The sequence below is a fragment of the Loxodonta africana genome, chromosome 7 (assembly GCF_030014295.1).
Source record: "Loxodonta africana isolate mLoxAfr1 chromosome 7, mLoxAfr1.hap2, whole genome shotgun sequence".
NCBI classification, from domain to species: Eukaryota; Metazoa; Chordata; class Mammalia; order Proboscidea; family Elephantidae; genus Loxodonta; species Loxodonta africana.
Window position 1 is genome coordinate 127,867,382 of NC_087348.1, and position 20,864 is coordinate 127,888,245.

A 20,864-nucleotide genomic window follows, 5' to 3' on the forward strand; every position below is an offset into this window, starting at 1 on the left:
AAAGTACATACTAAAAAAAAACTAGATTCCTCTAATTACTTAAAAAATTTCTAACACGATTTTGCTATAAATTAAATGAGTTGTGCATGTATACTTTTTAAAAAAGCTATTCTAGGAAAGTTCTGAAATAATTCTAGAAACTAAATATACAGTTTCCACTTTAAATTACTTACTGACACTGGCATCGAGTAGGTTCTGACCCACAGCAACCCCCTATGTACAATGAACAAAATACTGCCTGGACCTGTGCCATCCTCACAATTGTTCTTATGCTTAAGCCCATTATTGCAGCCACTGTGTAAATCCATCTCTTTGAAGGTCTTCCTCCTTTTTGATGACCATCTACTTTACCAAGCATGATGTCCTTCTCCAGGGACCGAGCCCTCCTAATAACACATCCAAAGTATGTGAGATGAAGTCTTGTCATCCTCGTTTCCAAGGAGCACTCTGGCTGTACTTCTTCCAAGGCAGATTTGTTTATGCTTCTGGTAGTCCATGGTGTATTCGATATTCTTCACCAACACCATAATTCAAAGGCATCATTTTTCTTTGGTCTTCCTTATTCACTGTTCAGCTTTCACATGCATATGAGGTGACTGAAAATACCACAGCTTGGGTCAGGTGTACCTTAGTCCTTAAAGTGACATCTTTGCTTTTTAACACTTTAAAGAGGTCTTTTGCAGCAGATTTGCCCAATGCAATGCATCATTTGATTTCCTGACTGCTGCTTCTGTGGATGTTGATTGTGGATCCAAGAAAAATGAAATCCTTGACAACCTCAATCTTTTCTCCGTTTATTATGATGTCGATTTTTGGTCCAGTTGTGAGGATTTTGGTTTTCTTTATGTTGAGGTGTAATCCATACTGAAGGCTGTATGTATCCTTCGATCTTCATCAGTAAGTGCTTCAAATCCTCTTCACTTTCAGCAAGCAAGGTTGTGTCATCTGTACATTGCAGGTTGTTCATGAGTCTTCTTCCAATTCTGATGCCACATTGTTCCTCATATAGTCTGGGTTCTCAGATTATTTGCTCAACATTTAGACTGAATAAGTATGGTAAAAGGATACAACCCTGATGCATACCTTTCCTGACAGAGTATCCCTTTGTTTTATTCACACAACTGCCTCTTGGTCCACGTACAGGTTCCTCATGAACACAGTTAACTGTTCTGGAATTTCCATTCTTCGCAATGTTACCCATAATTTGTCATGATCGATGCAGTCAAATGCTTTTGCATAGTCAATAAAACACAGGTTTAAACACCCTTCTGGTATTCTCTGCTTTCAGCCCACATCCATCTGACATCAGCAAGGATATACCTCATTCCACGTCCTCTTGTCAGTCTGGCTGGAATTGTTGGCAGATCCCTGTCAATGTACTGTTGCAACTGCTTTTGAATGATCTTCAGCAAAATTTTACTATTACTGGAAATTCAAGGTTGCGAAGGAGAAGAGTATCGACCACCAATTTTACAAAACAATATGTGCATTCATTGTTTAATGAGAAACTAATTTGTTCTACAAACCTTCATCTAAAGCACAATAAAAAAAATTTTACTACTACTAGAAAAAAACTTTTTTCATATTAAAAGTAGTCATCCATATTCCTACACTATCTTGACCATGGATACATTAAAATAATCTGTCCTTTAATTTTCACAATACAAACCTAAAAAGTGTACGGAGTTTAAGAGACTGAATTTCACAAAACACAGTCAAAATATCCCTTTCTATGGCATCTTTATCAGCACATTGCAAAGACTAGTTTATAGTCTCTTTTGAAGTGTTACAATTTTCACATTTTCTAACTAGAGGGTCCCTGCAACTTCTATTCAGTTGTCATGAATTAGAAAAACAAGGATTTTCTTTCTTTTGGTCATTAAGAGGTCTTGAAATAATTCAGGAGTAATTTCACCCATGTTGTGCCTTTCAACTTTTTGAAGAATCAGCCACAAAAATAAGTCCCTGAATCCAAAAGCTGGGTAATGTTATGAATGGAAATTAGAGCTAGTAACAAAATCACAGTAGCAGAGAAGGCCAATTCTGTCCTAAGGAAATATGGTAACTGCTGAATATAAGCCTCTAACTCCTAAAATTTTCTTTTATTACATGAAAATTTCTTTCCTTTTGGCTGGAATTTATTAGCTTATTGTAATAAGAATGATTATCTCATACTACTTAAAGGCAGAGCCCTGGTGGCACAGTGGTAAAGGACTTGGCTGCTAACCAAGAGGTAGGCAGTTCAAATCTACCAGCCACTCCGTAAGTCTTAGATTGAATTTTTAAGTAAAATAATTACTACTTTATCACACACAGTTTAGTAGACAAGTGTTCAAAACACGGAATACATAAAAAAAATAGAAAGGTACTGAGTGGTGAAAACATTACAATGCACAGGTATATACAACCATGGAAATGTATACAAGTGTTTAAGTTGAAGAAAGTAAAATCATTAGATGAAGGCTAAAACCTGTTGGAACTTATCACAATAGCTTGCAAAAATTGCTCATGATTTGCAAATTGCTATAATTAGCATGCTAACCTGAATTTCCTCCCAGATGTCCTCATCCAATAAGGTAGCTGCTTTATGGTGCTGCAAAGGCGCTATTAGGCAGTGCCCCTCAGTAAGAGACCGAAAGTTGGGTAAACACAAATAAACCTAAAGAAAAAAGTTACAAAAGTGAAATGTCATTGTTTTTCTCAGTTTTAATAGATGAACCTCTAGCAGGGAAAACTGCTAACATTTAATAAATATACTTGCTTATAAACAATATTTTTATTTTAATATTTTAAAAGATATTATCAGGATATTTAGAACCCAAGTCTCAGTTTTCACTGTTATACATCAGACAAAGGTTAAGCTTACCCAAAGGCAGAATGAATGACACTTAAACCTTTGATCTGAGGGAGCTACAGGTTTCAGAAGCCCTTGCAACATCACAATTTTCATAAGAATAAAGATACATCTGGTAAGGGTAGTCTAACTGATGCCTATAAATTAGGCCCTCTTTCTCTCATTAGCTAACGCAAGAGAATTAACCCAACTAAGAGAGAGAGAAAATGTCCTCATGATCGTTTACTGCCCTGGTTAAGCTCCGTCTGCTTAAATACATGTATTATCTAACAGCTGATGCTATTTCTCCACTGTATGCGAAGTGTCTTTAAAAACTTTTTATAAAAGGTCAATTAGTATGTACAGAGGGAACACAAGGTTTCATGAGAAGCATTAAGAATATTCTACAAGAATACTTTCTATTATTTCTTGTTACGTTCTAGCTAGAAATATTTTGCCTGGCAGACATTTATTTATTTTACAAAATAATGCAAATTTTCAAAACTTTGCTGAGAGAAGACAAACACAAGTGAGTGTGGATTTTTATCTAAATTTACAGTAAAATCACAACCATCTTCACAATTAAAATAGTAAGAAAGAAAATGACTAAATGGCATGGGAAGATCTGTAGGCAACTAATGAGACTTAGAAAATAAAATACATTGACAAAAATAACTAAGCTTCCTATATGATTACTGTGAAAAGAGCCAGTTACGACTGTCAGTCATAATAGGCAAGATGATTTGCAACAAAGTAAATTTTACAAAGCATTACAAAAATCACCTAATATAGGTATTGTAAATCATTTTTTTCAAACAAAAACAAACATATATGAGGGAATAGATAAACACCTAAGGAAATACACTGAAGCACAGAAAAAAGCAATACTTTTTTTTTTTTTTTAAGAAAGAGCACTCACCAATTTACTGAGGGCCTACTACATGCCAAGTACTGTTCTATGTGCTCAGGAATCAACAACGAACAAGAATAAAATCCCTGCCCAAAAGGGGCAAGAAAGATAAATAAACAAGTAGAATGTGTAGTATGTCAGATGGCGATAAGAGGTATCAAGAAAATGAAGCTGGAAAAGAGTATAGATAGTGCCCAGAGAGATGTTAGAGACTAAAATCACCAATATGAGTAGAGACATCTAAGAAACAAATAAATAAAACAAATAAAATAAACTTCTTTAAATTATGACATATTCTATGAAGAATAAAATAGGATTGTATGAAAAAGTAAGGGAAGAACCAAAAGCTACTTTAGACTGAGTCTCCAATTAAGTCTAAAATTACCAAGGTAATTGTAATGTTGAGAATGTATCAATCATGAAAATAAGGTCACACAGCTGATAAACGGCAGAGCCAGAATTTGAATCCAGGTATCTGGATTTAAAGTCCATGGCCTTAACCACTGCCGAATGCCGCTTCTCTAAAGAGCAAAATCACACCAAAATGTGAGCTTCATGTCATTTAAATAATGATACTCTAAAAAAAAAAAAAAAAATTCTAAAAATTGTGAAAACTGAAAAAACAAAAATATTAGAAACATAGAATAAGAGAAGACAGATTCCTCAGGAATCTTCTAAGAGTATGAAGAAAAAGGCAAATCTACATATACTAAAAATCTTTTTCTTAAATTAGGTCAATAAATATATTTCTTACCTTAACGCCTATTGCAACAATAAGGTGCTTGGGAAACTGAGAGCTGTCAAAACAATACAGACATTTTTCCATTTGTGCAGCAAGACTCTGGTGCTCAGCAATAGCTTTTTTCCTCTGGTTCTCTTCCTCTTCACCAAGACGTTCTCTCTCAGCAGCTTTGGAGACAAACATATCATCCAGAGTGTAATAGTCTCCATCGGTTTTTCCCATAAACTTAAAAAAAAAAAAGTCAGGGGAAGACTGTAGTGGTTAAGATTTTATTGTACTGTAGCATCCTGAAGTCATATCTCTAAGTTCTATGAGAAATCCTTATATTAAAATAAAAGAAAATTAAAATATGATTAAAATTTAAGTTTTGACCTTCAAGGGTTAATCAATCCATCAACATCATCATCATCATCACTATCATTATTATCATCACAGCTAAGGTTCACTGAGCTTTTACATTGTTTAGTTTCTTGACTGCTGCTTCCATGGGCATTGACTATTAATCCAAGTAAAATGAAATCCTTGATATTTTCTTCATTTATCGTGATGTTGTTTACTGATCCAGTTATGAGAGTTTTTGCTCAGGGTCAAATTCTATTTCTGCCATTAACTGCTTATGGGGCAAGTTATTTTCTTTCTCAGGAGCCCTGGTTGCTCAGTGGTTAAAAGCTCAACTTCTAACCAAAAGGTCAGCAGTTCGAATCCACCAGCCATTCCTTTTCAATCACAGGCTTGATTAATTGTTACCTCCTAGAGTTTCCAAGTCCCTCCAATGTGTATCTGTACCTCCATCAACCTCATGATGACCACACTCTATCATAATTGCTCATTAGCTTGTCTTTTTCTTCTATTAGACTACGTTCTCTGAAAACAAGAACTACTTTTCATTTATCATCAAATATAAAACAACAGTAAGATACTTGGATCTTAATAGACACTAATATTGAAGAAAAGTAGAATGGCTCTATTAATGGAAGACAAAGTAGATTTCAGAGCAAAGAATATTATAAGGGATAAAGAAGGTCATTTCATAATGATAAAGGAGTCATATCAAGACAAGATAACAATGCTAAAGGTTTATATACCTAATAACAGTTTCAAAATACATGAAACAAAACCTGATAGAATTTCTAGGAGAAACAGACAAAGCCACAATTGCGGTGAGAGATTTAAACACCCCTTTGTCAATAATTGATAGACGCAGACAGAAAACAAATATACAAATAGAAGACTCAAACACACAACAGTAGAATACACCTTCTCAAGTGCACATGGAATATTTACCAAGATAGACCACGTTCTGAGTCATAAAACAAGTCTCAATAAATGTAAAAGGATTCAAGTCAAATAAAGTTTGTTTTCTGAATATAAATGAGATGAAATTAAAAATTGTTAACAGAACATCTTTGCAAAATCTCCAAGTAGGAAGTAGGTAACACTTCTAAATAACCCATGGATCAAGATGAAATAAAATTAAAAAATTAGAAAGTATTTTAGACTAAAATAAAACAAAACACAACATATCAAAATCCGTGGGATGCTGCTAAAGCACAACGTAGAGGGAAATTTACAGACTAACCACCTATGGAAGAAAGCATGAAAGGTCTCAAATCAATTACATTGGTTTCCACCTTAAGAAACTAAAAAAACAACATATGAAACCCAATGTAAGCAGAAGAAACTTTCTAAAATGCCATTCTTGAGACAATCCGGTAAAAAGATTATTATTAGTCAGGCATTTCTCATAGCACATTCACTTCTCTGTCCACATTAGAAATTTATTTTTATCTTCTACCTTTTCTCCACATTAATCACTGCATACCTCTCTATTGTTTCAGATTTGTGTATTTAAATGAAAGGTCCTATCATAAACATTATTATTTTAACTTGAGATCTTTATCTCAACCATAATTCATGATATTTTGAAAATGTCAGAACTGGTAACTCATCATTTGACCAACTCTGTGTAAGGTAATAATAGAAATTTTAAGTACTTACTCTGTAATCCAAATACCCCCACAAGATAGTAATTGTTATTATCACTTGACAGATTAAAAAAAAAAAAAATGAAGTTCAGAGAGACTGAGTAACTCATCAAAGTCACACAGCTAGTAAGAAAGAGAATCAGGAACCAAAGCCAGGTCTATCTGACAATAAACTGAAAAGCACCTGCGACAAAGTAAGCCCTCTATCCCTTAAGAAAATATTCTTCCTTAAAGTATTTCAAAATATTGAAAGAGTATATTTTAAATATAGTCTATAAGTAGGACAGAGAGTAGAAAACTTAAACTTCATCTAGAATAAACACAGCCAATCAATTTAAGGTACTTATCATAGATTTTTTTTTTTTTTATCATAGGTAGTTAACAGGTATTTATCCTATCTAAACTATATTTGCAGAAGTCGAATATGCACTTTTATATAAAAAACTGTGCCTTCCTACAATATAGCCCATTGCTAATGAAATCAGTTCATAAATGTTCTGTACATGGAAGACTACATTCTTTAAATCTATGTTCCCTGGACGTTGCCAAACGTGTCTGATTTTTTATAGTGTTTGAATGAAATATGGTACACAAAACCCATTGCCGTCGATTCCAACTCATAGCAACCCTACAGGACAGAGTAGAGCTGCCCCATTTGGTTTCCAAGGAGCGGCTGGTGGATTCAAACTGCTGACCTTTTGGTTAGCAGCCAAACTCTTAACCACTGTGCCACCAGGGCTCCAAATACAGTACACAGTACTACCAATTAGACCTGAAATACGATCTTCATATACCCAAGAACAATTCATTCTCTCCTCTGACAGCCTCTAATTATTTGCATTTATCCCATTATCTTCTCTTCAGGGTTTGATCCAAAAATCTAAATCTGCATGGAGAGTCATTCACTTTAGTAGGTCATTACCAGCCTATGTGTATGTCATGATAGGTAAAAATGAATATAATTTAATTTACCACTTCTCTGGCTTTTAGCCTGCCTTCTTCACTACTGACAACATACATACATACACTGCTGTAGACGATGAGAACAAAAAAAAAACTCTGAATTTTCTAAACAATTTAGCATAGCAGTGAAAGGGGTTTTGGAGTTCCATGTACTTGACTTCAAATCTCAAATACGTGATTCTAGACAACAAATATTTATTGAATGTTGTTAATGTCAATGACTATGCTAGATAGCTAGGATACAATGGTGAGCAAAAGCAGACATGATTCCAATGTTATGAAACTGATAGAGTACTGGGAAAGGCAGACATTAGCTAAAGGATTGCTAAAAGAACTGTCATATTAGGGCTATGTGGCAATCTGAGATTCTAACAGAGAAATTAACCCAATCAGAAGGGTAAAGAAAGGTTTTTCTGAAAGTAATGATAAAGGTGAAATCTGTATGAAAAGGAAGAATCAACTAGATGGAAGGGGTGAAGGTGGCAGCGAAGAACAGAAACAGCATGTGCAGAGAGTCTGTGGCAGGAGGAAGTGCAGCACACTTGAGGCACTGAACTAAAGTTAGTGTGGCTGGGGCAGAGAGTCTGTGGCAGGAGGAAGTGCAGCACACTTGAGGCACTGAATTAAAGTTAGTGTGGCTGGGGCAGAGAGTCTGTGGCAGGAGGAAGTGCAGCACATTTGAGGTACTGAACTAAAGTTAGTGTGGCTGGGGCAGAGAGTCTGTGGCAGGAGGAAGTGCAGCACACTTGAGGCACTGAACTAAAGTTAGTGTGGCTGGGGCAGAGAGTCTGTGGCAGGAGGAAGTGCAGCACACTTGAGGCACTGAACTAAAGTTAGTGTGGCTGGGGCAGAGAGTCTGTGGCAGGAGGAAGTGCAGCACACTTGAGGCACTGAACTAAAGTTAGTGTGGCTGGGGCAGAGAGTCTGTGGCAGGAGGAAGTGCAGCACACTTGAGGCACTGAACTAAAGTTAGTGTGGCTGGGGCAGAGAGTCTGTGGCAGGAGGAAGTGCAGCACACTTGAGGCACTGAACTAAAGTTAGTGTGGCTGGGGCAGAGAGTCTGTGGCAGGAGGAAGTGCAGCACACTTGAGGCACTGAACTAAAGTTAGTGTGGCTGGGGCAGAGAGTCTGTGGCAGGAGGAAGTGCAGCACACTTGAGGCACTGAACTAAAGTTAGTGTGGCTGGGGCAGAGAGTCTGTGGCAGGAGGAAGTGCAGCACACTTGAGGCACTGAACTAAAGTTAGTGTGGCTGGGGCAGAGAGTCTGTGGCAGGAGGAAGTACAGCACACTTGAGGCACTGAATTAAAGTTAGTGTGGCTGGGGCAGAGAGTCTGTGGCAGGAGGAAGTGCAGCACACTTGAGGAAGTGAACTAAAGTTAGTGTGGCTGGGGCAGAGAGTCTGTGGCAGGAGGAAGTGCAGCATACTTGAGGCACTGAACTAAAGTTAGTGTGGCTGGGGCAGAGAGTCTGTGGCAGGAGGAAGTGCAGCACACTTGAGGCACTGAATTAAAGTTAGTGTGGCTGAGGCAGAGAGTCTGTGGCAGGAGGAAGTGCAGCACACTTGAGGAACTGAACTAAAGTTAGTGTGGCTGGGGCAGAGAGTCTGTGGCAGGAGGAAGTGCAGCACACTTGAGGCACTGAACTAAAGTTAGTGTGGCTGGGGCAGAGAGTCTGTGGCAGGAGGAAGTGCAGCACACTTGAGGCACTGAATTAAAGTTAGTGTGGCTGGGGCAGAGAGTCTGTGGCAGGAGGAAGTGCAGCACACTTGAGGCACTGAATTAAAGTTAGTGTGGCTGGGGCAGAGAGTCTGTGGCAGGAGGAAGTGCAGCACACTTGAGGCACTGAACTAAAGTTAGTGTGGCTGGGGCAGAGGAAGCAAAAGACAGCATGGTGATTCAAGATGAAGCTGGAGAGGTAGAGACCAGACCATCCAAGGTCTCCTTAGGCCATGTTAAAGATTTTGGTCTTTAACCTAACAGTAACCAAATGCCATTTAGAAGGTTTTGGGGGGCTAACATGATCAGATACACATTTTGACAAAAAGTTACTCTGGCTTCAGTGAGATAAAGAAAGAATGAGGAAGATAAGAAATGCCAGGAAACCAGTTAGGCATTTTCACAGGCCAAGTAATAAATGATAGCATTGGGAATAACGAGTACATCAATTAAGGATGGGGGGAGGACAAGCTTGGTGACAGGTTTGATGCAGGCAATGAGGCGAGAGGATGACTCCTAGTTTTCTAACCTAGGTTAGATAGTAGTGCCATGCACTGACGTAGGAAGCTCTGGAAGTGAACCAGGTTTGGGGAAGGGATATGGGATCATGGGCAAGTTACTACATATCACTGAGCACCAGTTGTTTATTAAATGGAGCTATACACCTATTGTGGCCCTGGTGGCATAATGATTAAAGCACTTGGCTGCTAACCACAAGGTCGGTGATTCAAACCCACCAGCCACTCTGTGGGATAAAGATGTGGCAGTCTGCTTCCATAAAGATCACAGCCTTGGAAACCCTATAGAAGCAGTTCTACTCTGTCCTATAGGGTTGCTATGAGTCAGAATCAACTCAAAGGCAGTGGGGTTGGTTTGGTTTCTTTATACATTGATGCTGCCAGATAATTATAAGCACTGATATATGTAAAGGGTCTGACATAGAGCAAGTCCTCAAAAAATGGTAGTGGTTGTTAGTCCATTATTATTATTATTATCATTATTATTCTCTCCCACATTCTCCTTGAACAGCAATTCCCAGCTGGGAGAATTTTGTACCCAAAAGACATCTGGCAATGTCTGGAGACTTTTTTTGTTTGTCACAAGTGGGGCTCAGGGTGATGCTACTGGTATCTACTGGGTAGAGGTCAGGGATGCTAATAAACATTCTATACTCCACACAGCAGGGCCCTGGAGGTACAGTGGTTAAGAGCTTGGCTGCTAACCAAACAGTCAGTAGTTGGAATCCACCAGCCCTGCTCCTTGGAAACCCTATGGGGCAGTTCTATTCTGTCCTATCGGGTTGCTATGAGTCAGAATCGACTTGACAGCAATGGGTTAACACACAGGGCAGTCTAGCCAGCCCAAAATGTCAATAGTGCAGGGTTGAGAAACTCTGTTCCAGAGGGATTCTAATTCCGTTACTGCAGCAAAGAAAGCTCTTTCGTGCTCATTAATGATATTGTCTACCTGAATTGGTGAGTTAAAGTATTACCAACATCCTGTTCAATCAATACTAAACAATTTCCAAGTTCAAGTCTGGAAATGAAAAAGTTACTGAATAGCCTAAACACTAAACATACAAAAACATTAATCTCCTCTAACCATGAAAGCTAATTTGTTTCATTTTCATAGTTTAGTAAAAAAAAAAAAGCCCTGAAATACATGAAACTAGCCAACTGGTATCTTTTTACAAATCAGACACTCAGGTCCTTAAATAAAAGACTCCATGAAAACTTAAGGCTTTTTGGTATATAGAAACAGGAAACCCTGGTGGAGTAGTAGTTAAGTGCTACAGCTGCTAACCAGGAGGTCGCCAGTTTGAAACCACCAGGCGCTCCTTGGAACCTCTTATAGGGCAGTTCTACTCTGTCCTGTAGGGTCGCTACGAGTTGGAATCGATTTGACGGCACTGGATTTGGTTTGGTTTGGTATTGCATTTAACGTATAGATTCCTTGTTTTCTATAGAGTGAAGGGGAAACTTTGGCTTAGCTGCCCTAAGAATATCTTATTTTCACAAAGCATCAAAGGCCTGCTAGGAAGCATTGTCTATTTGTTTCCTCTGTGACTATTAGCTCCTTGTAGGGAGGGACCATGACCTGTTCAATGTAGTTTTTCAGACTGGGCTTGGTTTTTGTATATAGAAACAACGGTCTGCAACAAAATCTATTAAATTAGAATTATATTATTAAATAAGGATTACCAACAAAGAAAAATATACTGCAGCCTACTTCTTAAAAAAGCATTTCAAGTTTTATGACAATGCTTTTTTATCAAAATTTTGATCAAAACAGTGAAACTAGCCTTAAAATCCCAAACTCTGAGATTCAATGGAAAAAGATGAATTAGTTGATGAAATATAAATTTCATGAAATTTTGAAGACTGTTTTTAAAAAGAAGAAAAGATAAACTACTGAGCCAAGATATCCAGTTATTAATAATTTAAACTTAATAAATCAAAATGTGAGAGAAGTGCCCAACAGTCCTCATAAATCCCACCATGGTCAAGAGCTGGAACCTGAACTAAATAATGTTAACTAAATTAATTTTCTGGTGTTCCTACCTCCTCCCACTAGCCCCATCCCCAGTGAGGCTGAGAAAAATAAAAACTATTTCACTAAGCAGCCTGGGTTGGATTTAGGTTTATATTTTTTTGAAAATTAATAAAGTAAAAATTCATTTTTATTCATTTTCATGTAAAAGCAAAATATCACTTTATCATTTCATGACACTCAAAGTTCAAATTTTCCTCAGGAGACGTCACAGGAAAACATATGCTTTCATACTCCTGAATGAACTTTTTCCAACAGTAACTTCATTCCGTATCTATGAAGTGTATGAGAAGGGGAATGGCTAAAAGGAGAACTGAAATAACTAAAGGATGTAGCAATGAGGTGGCAGTTTCAATATGCCTTACCGTCCTCTAATCACACCTTTAAAAAAGGTATGACAATCTCTCAATAACTGTGAATTTTATTATAGTTGACTGAAAATTTTTTAAACAGAATTTAGGTTGGAGTATATTATGGAACTATATAGCCCAAATCAAATCCACTGCTATCAAGTAGATTCTAACTCATAGTGACCCTATAGAGTTTCCACAGCTGTAAATGTTTATGGAAGCAAACTACCACATCTTTTTCCCATGGAGCAGCTGGTGGGTTCGAACCACCAACCTTATGGTTAGCGGCCGAGCACTGAGCCACCAAGGCTCCTTTTGGAAATGTATAATGTGTATTTAAAAGACTAGTTCCATCAAAGACTGTGTCACAAACACAGAAAAAAATAAAACCATCAACAGAAATACAAACATCTTTTATTAAACGAAAAATCATCTTTTTTCTTAAAATATAAGGTAAAACCCTAATTACTTTGAGACTTTTCTGTCTCCCTTACCTACCATTTGTCTCTTGCATCCCACCCCTCTAGCCCATTCTTAATGCTCTATCGGTACAAAAAGTATAAAATTACTGCTCACAATGCTAACAAAATTAATGAGGAATATGTATATAGATCTCATGAAGATGTGCCTGAGTTTATGTTGCCAAGGAAACACTGACGTCTTAAATTTTAAATGGAAGGGTTTATATTTTAAGAATGTTGGAGTCAATAGAATATATTTTAAGAGCAAACCGCATACAACTGATTATTCCCAAATACCAACAAATGACACATGAAAATTGTCCAAAAAGGCAATTAAATATACTCGACAACCAACAATTATCTATTAACATGAGTCATTTGAAAGGCAATACTATTTAATGAAAACAGTGGGTGTTAATAGTTGAGACTTTTGGTACTGGCTTTTGTAACTCATTAGCCGTTGGAATGTAGAAAAGTTATTTATTCTAACATAAGCCAGGCTTTTCAACACAAAGAAATTACTATTTACCTATTATCTTCTGGACAATCATAATAAAGACACTGTTATTCACATTCTAAAACATACGTATATATGTATATATATTTATATATATACACACATACACAGTATGAAAACAGATAAGCATACTTTCTTTTTCAAGATATTTTAAAATTACACCTTTTTCATTAATTATGTAAAACATATTAAGAATGAAAAATACAGAAAAGTTAAAAAAAAATTCCATTATCCAAATACAATCAAGTTCATATTTATTGCGAGATAGCTTTCTCAACCTGTTATAAGAAAGAGATGCTATTAAAGGTTTAATGGTAAAACAAACAAACAAACGAACAGAATCTGAATTTCAGAATTACAAGAAAAGGATGAGCAGTAAGATAAATAAATGAAATAAGATTACAACACACCATCTTCTCACTTATCGACATGGTTACATTCTAAAGACTAGGTCGTTATGCATATAAATGTTATACAAAAATGGAGGGATGACCACATCCGATCACAAAATGGAGGATGACTACATCATTACACAACTGCCAAATTCCATCATTACGTAACTGCCAAACCACTGAGAGTCGTGGCCCAGCCAAGTTGATATATAACCTTAACTATCACGGAAGTGTTATTCTTGCCTTACACCTCAGCATTCATTACTACCGGACATACATCATTAATGGGCAAAACAGTCAGAGAGAAGATTTTTTTACTATTGTTGTAAATGCAAAATGTCAGATAACGAGACAACCAATAAGTGAGGAAAGGGTGTATATCTGTCCGTCCGTCTGTCCATCCATCCATCCAACCATCCATCCATCCATCTATACCAAGAGCAAAAGACAACTGGGTAGAAATAAACACTGACTGGAAACAGTATCATGATTGCTGTCCATCACAAAATCTTTATCTCCCTAGTTCATGTTAGGTCACCCTGGTGTTGCCCCCAAAAGATTCTATAATTATTTTTCACAGCAATTTGCACATCTATAATTACTGAACTAGTCTTCTGTAATTTATTCAATGAGTCTTTTTCCTCACTAGCCTATAAGCTCCATAAAAGCACAGATTAAGTCTTACTCATGTGCCATTGTATTCCTAGTAAGAGAGTATCTCATACAATGAACGCAATCAATTAACATTTGCTCACTGAATAAACAAATAAACAGAATCTTGTTCTATATCAGCGACTCCTGACTCATTACTTATCTCCAGGCCTACAATTCATGTTCAGGGGAACCACTAGGCAAAAGTACCCAAATTTAAAGACATTTTCTGTGACAAAACATATCATTTCACTATCCTAGATCAGGGACTGGCAAACTATGGCCCACAGGGCAATACAGGTAAGTCCCCTGTTTTTATAAATATTGTTGGAATATAGCCACACACATTCATTTAAGTATTATCTATGGCTGCTTTTGAACCACCACAAAGAGTTGCAACAGAAAGCAAAAGATATTTACTATCTGGGCCTTTACAGAAAAAGTTTGCCTACTACTGTTATAGATCCAATTACTTTCAACTAACAGTAAGAAATATATGGTAATGAGCTTTTGTGGTCTCTTCATGAAAATATTTAACATATCTAAACTATACATACCAAAGATATTACTAGTTCTAAAACTGCAATAACGCAGCTACTTTAGTTCATAAGTTTTTAAGAGTGAGGGGATTAAGAGAGTAGTAAATACTCAAAGTACTTTGATTTTTATAAGCTTTTAGTGTTACTTCAAATTTTTTAGCAAAGCTAATTTTAATTATTAAACCTACAAAAAAAATGCTACTATGCTGAGGTTATTACTAGTATTGATGAACTAAAAATCAAATACCAAATCAGCATTTCCATAGGCACCTGTAACTCTATTGGCTCTATTGCATATAGGTAGGGACTGATGTTATTTTGTGTGTTAAAAAACAAAAGCAAGCAAACAAACAAACAAAAAACCTTCATGCTTTTTTATGAGAAATTGTCTAATATGACTCAAGCCTATCCTCTTCAAATACAAATCAACCAAAACAACAACAAAAAGACACGAAAAAGTTAACACAATTGATTGGCAGAAGGGGAGAAGGGATGGAGTTTACTGCATTTGTTGGATGCTGCAACCAAATGAATAGCTCTGGTGACGTAATGGTTAAGCACTAGGCTGCTAACCGAAAGGTCGGCAGTTCGAACCCACAGGCCACTCTGTGAAAAAAGATGTGGCAATCTGTTTCTGTAAAGATTTACAGCCTTGAAAACCCTATTGGGCAGTTCTACTCTGTCCTATAGGGTCACTATGAGTCGGAATCAACTTGACGGCACACAACAACAACACAACCAAATTAACATCGCCATTAAATAACACAAAGGAAACAATCTGCTTGGATAAAAACAACACCCGCGTGAAAATGTTAATACCACTACAAATTCAACAGTATATAAATTGGTCATCAACACTTTCTTAAAAATTTGAGTTATATCTGTACTGGTTGCACATACAACAGTCTGTTCAGTTTATAGATGTACTTAACTCTCAGTTCTCTCCAATTTCTGCTGAAAATTATAAGATGAATATCTAAATCATATAAAGAACGAAACAGTAAGCATTTCTTTATAAATGATGCAAACAAATTAACAAGAGATCCCAAAAACCCACTATTGTTTCTTAACAAGAGATAAGCACACAAAAAACAAACATTTATTGTGTGCCTACTGTCTGTGACAGGAACTACCCTAGAAAGCTTTCTAATAAACACATTAAGTAAGGATAATTTTACATGACTATTTAAAACACAGCTTGGGACATTATTTTATAAGTCAAAGGTTTCTGGTGTAGCTAATGTAGACTGGGAATGCAACTTGTAAGGGCCAAATACCACTGATAAAGTTTGCAGTGTTCTAGCTTAGAAAACCTCAATTAAAAAACAAAGATTTAAAACGTGCATGGAAACCGGCCAAATGAAGTTGCAACTATTGTCAAATCAGTTAATGCTAAAAATGATCCTATATAGTACTAAAAGACTTCATAATGTATAAACATAGCAAAAGAAACACACAGCATAAATGTGTTTTGTTATTCATATACTCCTAAAGCAATAAGCAATGGTAGTAAAATACGAAAAACACAAGACAAGTTATGATCACTGCTTTATGATCCAAATAAAACAAAAAAAACAAAGATCCTATTTATTCCCTGCTGTGCCCAAACAGGGTAAAAGAAAAATACACAAGCACCTTAACATGTTTAATTTTAAATTTATAACCACAAACCTCAGATTCAGATAGACTGGCCCTCAGCACTGCCTGGCAATCAATCCAGGCAGTGGGTTTCCCACATCAACTCCATCACAGGTTCTCCCAAAGACCACGTCACACCTTCTCCTCAAACCTTAACACCCCCTTTCCATCGTCACTCTCAGCTGATAACCTTAGTCCTTTCCCTAAGCTAACAGAAGCAATAGAAGAAAACATGTTCATTTTCCTACTACCAAATTTACCAACCCACCTTTATCTGTCTCCGTATACTCTGCCTTTCCTCTGTTAATAAATGAACAGTAACCATGTCTCTCTAAGGACATCTCTCCATCTGTCCATTGTATCCCACTTACTTTTGCCTACTGCAATTAGATTAGTCCCATCAGTATACAAACATGCTGTATTAGTGCTCATATATGAAAAAAAAAACCCAAAACACCTTCATTTACCCCATCCAATTACTATTCTTCTATTAGTAAATTCTAAGAGTATTTAGTACTACATACTCACTATCTTCACAAACTCTTTTCACATGCAGTCTTGAACTCAATATAATCAGATTTTTATCCAAATCAAGGAAACCACACTTGTCACCAGAAATGCGTACACTGCCAAATCCAATGGCCATTTGTTCCTCTTTATCTTACTCAATTTCTCAGAAGCAGCTGACCTTTCTGTCCTCTCTGGCTTTGAAACATCATAACCTTTTAGTTTTCCTCCTACCTCGCTGGCTGTACCTGCTCAGTCTCATTGGTGGAATCCTTTCTCTTCTTCCAGACAGTACTACAGGGCTCAGTCCTTAGACTCTCCTTACCAATAATCTCCTAAATCTCACGGCTTTAAGTATTCTTTCAATGCTTGCGGAATCCAAATTTAATGGGCTAAACAACCTCTACCCAGAGGTCCAGGGGAGGTCACTCCACACCACCATGGGAATGTCTAGTAAGCATTTCATACTTCACATGTCCAGAATAGTACCCTTGACCTACCCTCCCCTCCCACATTTGTCCCTCTTCCAGTTTTTCCCATTTCAATAAACAGCACCAGTATTGCCCCAAATCCTAATACTTCTCACCAGTTTTACCATTCTAATCCAAGGCTCTATTATCTCTTATCTGGACTAAGAGATCTCCCAGGTTCCATACTTGCCTCTCTAAATTATCTTCTCAAAAGAGAAGCCAGAGAAATCTTGTAAAAACATAAACCAGATTATAAACCTACCCTCCTAAAAGCCTTCCAACAACTTTCCATCATTTATAACAAAAATAAAAGTTCTTACACAATGGCCTATAAGATCCTACCTACATAATCTGACCCCTGGTATGTGTCCTATCACATCTTCTATTTCTCTTTCCCAACCTCACTTGATTTTTCTTGCTGTTTGCTAATGTTCTTCAAGCTTGTCTCTGGTTCAGATTCTTTGCATTTATTGTTACTTCTGCTTGGAATATTCTTTCCCCAGATATTCACATGTACCACTCCCTTGCTTTGTTCAAAGTCTGAAACATTGCCTCCACAGAGAGGCCTTCTGTCAAAACTCTACTGAAAACATCATCCTACATCCTTACCTTGCTTTATTTTCAACAAAAAGTTTCTATTATCTATTATTTATGTTATGTAATATTTTATATTATGTATTTGTTCATTGCCTGTCTTATGCACTAAAAATATAAGCTCCTTGAGGGGAGGAACTATAACTTGATTTCTTCTCTATACCCAGCACCTAGAATCACTATTCTGGCATAAATTAGGTATTCAATAAACCTCTGTTGAATATTATTATTACAATTTCTAACAAGGATACAAACTTATATGGATTAGGACAGCATTAATCAAACTATTTAATTCAGACTTCCACATAAAGTGATCTCATTTTTGAGAACGAAACTTTCATAAAAATATGTCCTTCCTGGATTTAGCAAAGTAGCAGGATACAAGATCAACATACAAAAATTAGTTGGATTCCTCTACACTAACAAGAGAACTTTGAAAAGGAAATCATGAAAACAATACAATTTATAATAGTCCCTAAAAAGATAAAATACTTAGGAACGAATCTAACCAGGGACATAAAAGACATGTACAAAGAAAACTACAAAACACTACTGCAAGAAATCAAGAGAGACCTACATAAATGGAAAAACATACCATGCTCATGGGCAGAAGACTAAACACTGTGAAAATGTCAATACCACCTGAAGCAATCTATAGATATAACTTAATCCCTATCCAGATTCCAACAACATTCTTTAACAAGATAGAAAAACTAATCACCAACTTTATATGGAAAGGAAAGAGGCCCAGGATTAGTAAAGCATTATTGAAGAAGAACAAAGCAGCAGCTTCACACTGCCTGACCTCAGAACCTACTACATAGCCACAGTAGTCAAAACAGCTTGGTACTGGTACAATGACAGGCACATAGAACAATGCGACAGAATTGAGAACCCAGACGTAAATCCATCCACCTATAGACAGCTGATCTTTGTCAAAGGTCCAAAGTTCATTAAATAGGGAAGAGATAGTCTCTTTAACAAATTATGCTGGCAAAACTGAATGTCTATCTGTAGAAAAATGTTTAACAGGATCCATATCTCACACCATACACAAACGCTAACTCAAAATGGATCGAAGACCTAAATCGAAAATCTAAAGACCTAAATATAAATATAAAATGGATCAAAGACACAAATATAAAGATCATGGAAGAAAAAACAGGGACAATGCTCCCACTGCTGTCAGGTCGATTCCGACTCAAAGTGACCCCATAGGGTTTCCAAGGCTGTAAATCTCTACGGAGGCAGAATGCCACATCTTTCTCCCATGGAGCCACTAGTGGTTTTGAACTGCCAACCTTTTGGTTAGCAGTCTGTTGCTTTAACCACTGTGCTAGGAGTCCTAATATATGGCATAAATAGAATACCAAACTAAAAATGCCTAAACAGCAGAAGATGAACTAGATGAATGGGACCTCCTAATAATTAGGCACTTATGCTCATCAAAAGACTTCTCTGAAAGAGTAAAAAGAGAACCTATAGACGGGGAGAAAATTCTTGGCTACGATATATCTGACAAGGGTCTAATTTCTAAAAAATATAGAATACTTCAACACCTCAACAACAAAAAGATAAACAATCCACTTTAAAAATGGGCAAAGGATATGAACAGACACTTCACTAAAGAATACATTCAGGCAGCTAACAAACACATGAAGAAATGCTCGCCATCATTAGCCATTAGACACATGCAAATTAAAACTACAATGAGATACAATCTCACCCCAACAATAACGGCACTAGTCAAAAAGACAGAAAGTAACAAATGTTGGCGAGGTTATGGGGAGATTGGAACTCTTATATACAGCCAGTGGTGATGTAAAATACTATAACCACTATGGAAAATGGTATGGAGCTTCCTTAAAAAGCTAGAAATAGAAATACACATGATCTAGCAATCCCACCACTAGGTATATATCCAAAAGAAATAAGAGCTGTGACATGAATAGGGATACACACACCCCATGTTCACTGCAGCATTATTCACAATAGCAAAAAAACGGAAACAACCTAAGTGCTCATCAACAGATGAACGGATAAACTGCAGTACATATCACAACAGAATACTAAGCAAAAATAAAGAATAATGACAAATCCAAGAAACATCTCAGAACATTGATGAAAAAGGAGGACATTATACTGATTGAACTAAGTCAATCACAAAAGGATAAATGTTGTATGAGACCACTGTTGCAAAAAAAAAAAAAAGAAAAAAAAACGGGAAAAGGTTTACACACAGAAAAAAAAAATTCTTTGATGGTAACCAAGGATGGGAGGGAGAGAGAGGGAAAATGACTAACTACATAGAAGACATGGGTGTTAATACTGGGGAAAGGAAAGGCAATACACAATATGGGGGAAGTCAACACAACAAGACCAAGGCAAAGGAAAAACACTGAGAGGAATGCATGAATAAAGGACAACTACAGTAATTACTATAATACAGACAATCCTGCAACAATAGTATTAATAAACAATAATTTATGAATGGATACCCAGGTAGATACATATGCTAAAGAGGTATGGGAAAGTGTAAGGGAGCACGCCCACCTGCGTATATAGGTTTGGTTATGGATATTTCTACATACATAATTGTAGATGCTGCACGTATATTAATAGAGATAAAAAAGCACACAAGGACACAGTCACAGAAACTTCTCAGACATAACCAAACACCTCGCAGGTCAAAGCTGGTAGGCTCAAAGGCAAAGGACCATAGGCTCAGGGGACATCTGTACCAATTCCTATAACGTTGTTCATAAAGACAATGTTCTGCATCCTACTTTGGTGAGTAGCATCCGGGGTCTTAAAAGCTTGTAAGCAGCCATCTAGGATACAATTATTGGTCTCTTCCCACCCAGAGCAAAGAAGAATGAAGGAAACCAAAGACTCAAGAGAGCAATTAGTCCAAAGGACTAATGGAGTAATGGACCACATAAGCCTATATGAGTCTGAAACCAGAAGAACTAGATGGTGCCTGAAACCAGAAGAACTAGATGGTACCATTACCAACCGCTCTAGCTGTGATCACAACAGGAGGTTC

At 36.8% G+C, this 20,864-nt stretch overlaps 1 protein-coding gene across 5 annotated transcripts in view; it reads right to left on the bottom strand.

Moving 5' to 3' along the window:
* CWF19L2 (CWF19 like cell cycle control factor 2) overlaps positions 1 to 20,864 on the bottom strand; it is a 163,909-nt gene that overhangs the window by 37,982 nt on the left and 105,063 nt on the right. For all 5 annotated transcript variants that reach the window (XR_010322512.1, XR_010322513.1, XM_010595432.3 and 2 more), the window contains 2 exons: positions 4,498 to 4,710; positions 2,543 to 2,659 (listed from right to left, as the gene is read on the bottom strand). Coding sequence is in view for 3 of the 5 variants with exons in the window: in XM_010595432.3 (XP_010593734.1) it covers positions 2,543 to 2,659; positions 4,498 to 4,710 (330 nt within the window). In the remaining 2 variants the exon portion in view is untranslated. The remainder of the gene's footprint in view (positions 1 to 2,542; positions 2,660 to 4,497; positions 4,711 to 20,864) is intronic.